The 6,361-nt window shown below is 40.3% G+C and overlaps 1 protein-coding gene across 1 annotated transcript; it reads right to left on the minus strand.

The window, feature by feature from the left end:
• Positions 1-215: 215 nt before the first annotated feature.
• Positions 216-2,055, minus strand: LOC127658160 (apolipoprotein A-I-like). Its single transcript, XM_052147290.1, has 4 exons — positions 1,963-2,055; positions 1,815-1,869; positions 1,305-1,455; positions 216-1,217 (listed from the first exon to the last, which is right to left on the minus strand). Exons 2-4 carry the CDS (start codon positions 1,852-1,854, stop codon positions 641-643), a joined length of 768 nt encoding a protein of 255 aa, XP_052003250.1. The 5' UTR covers positions 1,855-1,869; positions 1,963-2,055; the 3' UTR covers positions 216-640.
• Between the last annotated feature and the right edge of the window lie 4,306 nt (positions 2,056-6,361).

Genomic DNA, 6,361 nt, shown 5'->3' on the forward strand with positions numbered 1-6,361 from the left:
ACTGTATGTATGTATTTATTTAATATGTCATAATATTTATATTTTGTCTCGTGATTCTATAAAAAAAATATATATTATTTGGCCCTTGTGCAATTTTAAAGGGCTAATCAATTAGATCTTAAGAAGATTGCACTTTTTTTTTTTTTATTTATTTATTTTTTTTTTAAATCAAATAGCCTCATAAATGTAACATCTCAAATTGACTGATCTATAGATATTCATGGTTTAACTAAACTGGGCATAACATAACTTTCACACCACAGCAGAAACATTGAGTTAATAAATGTCAGGTGTTTTATTGTTGCATAAATAAAGAAAATGCTAAACTTGGAAGAAACAAATATTATTTTCAGTCACGAAAAACAAAGTTGCCAAAATGTAATAAATACACAACCGTTATAAAGACTAAGAGCAAAATCTCTAATGAGATTTTAGTAAAACATTTCACTCTTTTTTTCCGTACATTAGAGTTAGGTCTGTGTGCTGTAAGAGATAAGACAGACCAAAAACTGTTTGTTGCCTAGAAGTCATTGATTTATGGCACGGTATTGGAGAAATGTTCAATATGTCAGATTTTGGAGTCACAATGCTCATGCAAGGAAACATTTTCTGTTAGTGACAAAAGAAGTCTTTGAAGAATTTAGTTGGTCTTGGTAAAGGACTCATAGAGGGAGGTGAGCTGGTCCTTCAAGTTCTGGGCGTAGGGGTCCAGCTTTTCCTTCAGATCTTCAGCATAGGGTGTGAGACTCTGCTGGACAAACTGGGCTCTCTCAGCAATCTTGGCCTGGAGATCCTCTGTCAGGGGGGTCACGGTCTTCTGGAACTCCTGCAGGCGCTGGTCCACCTTCTCTTTGATTTCAGCAGTGTAGGGCTCCAGTTGAGCCTGCAGCTCCTTCACGCTCTGCTCCAGGCTCCCTCTCAGCTCCTCACTTTTCTGGAGCAGAGTGGCCTTCAGGGTCTCAGAATCCAGGGACTCTGCATATGGAGCCATGGCTGCTCTGAGATCCTCCACTCTCTGCTGAATTTGGCTCTTGAGATTATCAGCATAGGGCTCCAGTTGGTCTCTCACTGTGGTCAGATCCTGACCCAAACGCTCCCTCAACACTTCAGTCTCCTTAGTGATTTTGGTCATTAACTCTTCAGCCAGAGGATTCATCTGGTTTTTGAGTGTGATGGCATATTCGCTGGCTTTATCAGCACTTTCTGTCAGTCTCGCACTATGAAATAGAAAGGAGAAATATATTTGTTAATTCAACTTATAATTTTAGCATTTTGAACACTGTTAAAATTTTCACAATACTCACTTGACATCCTGACCCAGTTGAGACTCTCTGATCATTTGCAGTGTATCCTCTGCGGTACGTGTAGCCTTGGCAACATAGCTCCAGAATGCATCAGTCAACTGCTCCAGTTGTGGCTTGGGCTCGTCAGCATAGAACAGGTTGGCTTGGCAACCTAGTCAAAATACATTTAAAATAATTATGATTCAGTTTAATGTGTAAGTCCATCAGACAATTTTCCAATTCAAACAACAAAAAATTACAGTATGTGTATTTTATTTATATTTTCCTAGTATATCTAATAACTCTAAATGTCACCATAATGGTATTAACAGCATTATCAATACTTTTTTTATCATATCTTTGAGCCCATTAATGTTGTGTTCTTTTTGTAAAGTAATTAAATAAGAAATTCAACACCAAACTTCAATGCAGGCCTTGACAGTGATCTTATATTTAAAATGCTGTTCATCAATTGATGTGGACTTTTGGCATTATAACCAAACAGAGACAATAGAAAAGAGCATGATTTACCTGTGAATGCAACAAAGGCAAGCACCAGATACAATTTCATCTTCACTTTTGTTTGCTAAAAAGAAGGAAAAAAAAGAGATAGAAATGATTTACTCATTTTTCCATATGACTTAAAAAATATTTTAATTGCATTTCAAGCTTAACTTACCTTTAAGTCCCTTTGCCTTTTCTCAGGAGTTCTTAGGCCAATAAGCTTCAGTTAGCCCCAATAGTCTAAGGCTGTATATATATTTGTGTGGAGTTAAATAGTCCAGAGGAACAAGCAAAGTCCAGCACTCATTGCCATGTTGTCAATGCCGCTCCCCCCGCTGTCACATCAGCCTGCTGTCACATGATGTTGTGCTTTGAACCTACTGATACTAAGTTTCCTAACTGAACCCTAGAAACAGATCCACCGTAAAGATCATGTGTAGACACAGAATAATAATGTATTCAATGAATAATGAGAGCTCTCAAAATAATACAATTTTTTAATTTACAATTGACCACATTTTTCATAATAACTCACTTATCCCCACTTGATTAACCTCAGTTGCATCTTTGTCTGAGTTACACTCAACAGGGCTTTTTATAATGAGTAAGGGCATGCAAAATTACTGCACAGATTTTTTAGGGATAAAATGTGTAACCTTTACCTTTTACCATTTAATTTTTAGCTTTTATTTGAGATTTTTAATCAAGCACTGTAAAGATGATATGACCTTTGTGCCTTCTTTATATTTAGATATATTTGTCAGACAGACACCTTTTTTTTTTTTACTATAGAACAAAAAGAAAGAGCATGTTTTGTCATAATTAGATCAGCAGATGGCACAAATCACATGTCTTTAAGAGTGCAGTATACACAGGAAAATAGTAAACACAGAAACATTAATTTGTTAAAATTATTTTTAACATGAGTGTTATTGTGAACAGATGCAAGCTAGCTCATCTACAGGTCAAAAGAGTTTCTGCATACTTGATTTAGTTGCCAACATTTTAACATTTAGATTTAAAACAGAATGCATTCTTGATGCAATTACACCGTTAATGTAAAGTTCATTCATTAAATGTTCATTCTTTAATTTTCCTTTCATTTACTCTAAGTGGCTCATTCCACATTAGTATGTGCTTTCTGCTACAGTAACAGAGTCATGACCTCCCCCTGAGACACACCTCACTCGTCATCTAGCCAGCGTGGAGGGGCAGAGTTCACCGTGACTAGATATCTAATTTCCTCAAACACCACGAAATGCACATAAAAACAAATAGCCTTGCGAATTCACAGCTCAGAGAAAAACATGCATTGAAGATTATTTGCAACCTGTTCTTCAGAACATTAGTTTCTTGTACTGTTATTTACAAACATATCAGTGTTGTTCATGTAAACCTGTTTTCCATGTAGGCCTAAGTTTGTTTGTCATTGCGGTTTGTACGTACGGTATTGAGCCAATTACGACTAAACAAAAAACAGGCTCATTAAAAACACTCTATGACTGACAAATGCATTTACAATTGGAACTTCGGTTATTAGAAGTTGAAAGGAAAGTTGAAAGGAAATTGAACACATTGATATGTAATTTATAAATGTATATTTGAATGTAAAGACATTTATAGCTATATCTTCCAACAGAACATGATACATAAAATATGTTTAGTTTTTTTTGTTATTTCCCAGTTCGCTCTGCTTAGACACTCTCCAAATTTTTGTTAGGACATACCGTGGGTAAGATCAAAAATTCTAAACAATGAATTTGTCCATGAGCATACACAATTCTAATTATGGCCTGTGAGGCTTAGTTATAAAAGATATGAAAGGATTAGTAAAAAATGGTGATATAAAATACACTCCTTAGCATTTTCATTTGTTAATTTATGTCATTTATCTCTCATAATGACACTACATCATGAGTCTGAAGTCGTTTTCAAAATATTCTGATTCACAACCTAGGGATCTAGGGTGGGAAATGAGATGCATCTTAAAAGAGAGTCATCAAGTCGAGAACTTTAGGCACTGATTGGTCTGCATGACGTGGAACAACCCCACCCTGCATCCAAAGTCAGGGTACTATTAAAGAATGTACTGCATTTGTTGAAGGACGCACTTATCGTCTGGTAAATCAGTACGTTCTTTATATACAGTATAGGTGAGACATACTTCATACAGGAATGTGAGCATTGTCCGTGACCTACATATATGATGTAATAATAGCAACTTTGAAAGTAATATACTCTGGTTTTGTTAAACAAGCCCTATTTAAGCGCAAAAAAACTACTTAATTGGCATTAGGGCTACAACCAACGATTATTTTGATAATCGATTAATCTAATGATTATTAGTATGATTATTCGACTATTAGGTGATTACTGCAATGGTTAATCATTTGCTCTAAACCGACTTTTCAGCTTGTGCCTCAACTTAAAAGGTTGTATTAAACGTGCTTACTAACACAGACAAATTTTAAAGGTAAAGAAACGTGTCTATAAAAACCTTACCTCCCCAAAATGTATAGGTAAAAATACCTATAAATGACATTCACTGAATTAAAGGGGAAATTCATATTTTTATTCAGTTTAATTCAGTAAAGAAATTCGCTGCAAAAAATCCTATTGTAATCAAGTGTTTTTGTCTTGTTTTCCATTTAAAATAGTCTAAAAATCCTTAAAACAAGATACATTTACTTGATAAGCAAGATATAAGATCATCTCGGTTACTGTCTTAACCTCTGTTCCCTGATGGAGGGAACAAGATGTGTCGATGTAGTGGCACAAGCGGGGTCGCTCTTGGGAGCCCCAAATTACCTTAGATCTTTGAGAAAAGGCCAATGAAAATTGGTGAGTGGAATTTGCATGGTGGTAGGTCCTGCCCCGAAGGGGAGGAGCTCTACAAACACAGCGACTGGGGCAGAGAGGGCTCTGCCAAAGGGAGATGCGGGTCTACCGTAGGGAGACCGTGCCGCAGAAGTTACATCACAAGCAGAATTTCTCAGCTGAATTCGTGAGCCAGAGGGCTTGGGAGGAAGTACATCAATTGTTCGTGAACTAGCATGGGAGGGGAAAGGCACTATATGGGTCTGGTAGGCCAATGTGATGGCATCCACAATCCAGCATTCCCTTTCCGCTGTCCACCACAACAGACAAAGAGCTGCTCAGAGCGTCTAAAGCTCTGCGTGCGATCCAAGTAGATTTGCAAAGCACACACGGGACACAGCAACAATAAGGCTGGGTCTGCCTCCTCCCTGGGCAGTGCTTGCAGGCTCAACACCTGATCCCTAAAAGGAGTCGTGGGAACCTTGGGCACATAGCCTGGTCGGGGGTTTCAGGATCACGTGAGAGTCTTCTGGACTAAACACAATGCACTTTTCACTGAGAGAGAATGTATTCAGGTCCCCGACCCTCTTGATGGAAGTGAGTGTGGTCAGGAGGGTGGTCTTTAATGAGATGGCCTTTAACTCGACTGACACTAGGGGTTCGAACGGGGCTCTCCGAAGGCCAAACAGGACCATGGAGAGGTCCCATGAGGGAAAGAGGCCTAGGAGGGTTCAGACTCCTGGCACCTCTCTGGAACTTGATGATCAAGTCGTGCTTAGCAAGAGACTTACCTTCCACTGCATTGGGGTGTGCTGCTATAGCAGCTATGTACACCTTCAGGGGGGAGGGGGACAGCCGCCCCTCCAGCTTCTCCGGCAGGAAGGAAAACACAGCAGAAACGCAAGGTCTGTCCAATGGCTGAGGAAGTGGCAGCAGGCCGACATGTTAGCCATGCAATGTGTGCTGCTATGCCATGCACATCTCGGGACTTGAGTCTGAAGCCAGTGCTGTAGCGGTCTCAATCCGAGTGGCGTAACCGCCGCTGAGGACACCATATGCACCAGGAGCCTCGGAAAATATTTCAGTGGTACTGCTGTTCTTCAGAAACAACTGCACGCGCTCGCTTGTGAAGCACCCTAACATTGAGACTGAGTCTAACTTGCAGAGAAAAGAGATCTGAACTGGGCACAACTTGCTCTTTTCCCAGTTGACCTGAAGCCCTAAACAGCTGAGGTGCGTGAGCACCAGGTCCCTGTGTGCACACTGTAACTCTCGGGAGTGCGCTAGAATCTGCCAGTCGTCGAGGAAATTGAGTATGCGAACACCCAATTCCCTTAACGGGGCAAGGGCTGCCTCTGCGACCTTCGTGAAGACACGAGGGGACAGGGACTGTCCGAAGGGGAGGACCTTGTACTGATACACTCGGCCGACAAACATGAAACGTAGGAAGGGTCTGTGTCGAGGTAGAATTGAGATGTGAAAGTACGCATCCTTGAGGTCTATCGACGCGAACCAATCTCGATGCTGGATGCATGCCAAAATGTGCTTCTGTGTCAGCATCTTGAACGGGAGTCTGTGCAGCGCCCGGGTCAGAACTCGCAGGTCCAGGATTGGCAGCACCCCACCAACCTGGGCAGTTAAACCCTTGCTTCACCTTGGCTGGAGGGATAGGCTATATGCTACATGCATTCCAGCTCCCTTTTATACCCATATGTCCAGTGGAGTGGCATACAAATCCCACTCGCCAATTTTCATTG

Source organism: Xyrauchen texanus, chromosome 17 (genome assembly GCF_025860055.1).
Source record: "Xyrauchen texanus isolate HMW12.3.18 chromosome 17, RBS_HiC_50CHRs, whole genome shotgun sequence".
Lineage (NCBI taxonomy): Eukaryota > Metazoa > Chordata > Actinopteri > Cypriniformes > Catostomidae > Xyrauchen > Xyrauchen texanus.

Excerpts from the sequence above, each read along its gene's own strand:
- LOC127658160 (XM_052147290.1), bottom strand. The coding sequence starts at position 1,854 with ATGAAATTGTATCTGGTGCTTGCCTTTGTTGCATTCACAG. Across the intron at positions 1,456-1,814 it reads TGCCTTTGTTGCATTCACAG|GTTGCCAAGCCAACCTGTTC; the intron begins GTAAATCATGCT and ends TATTTTGACTAG. Across the intron at positions 1,218-1,304 it reads CAACTGGGTCAGGATGTCAA|TGCGAGACTGACAGAAAGTG; the intron begins GTGAGTATTGTG and ends TCTATTTCATAG.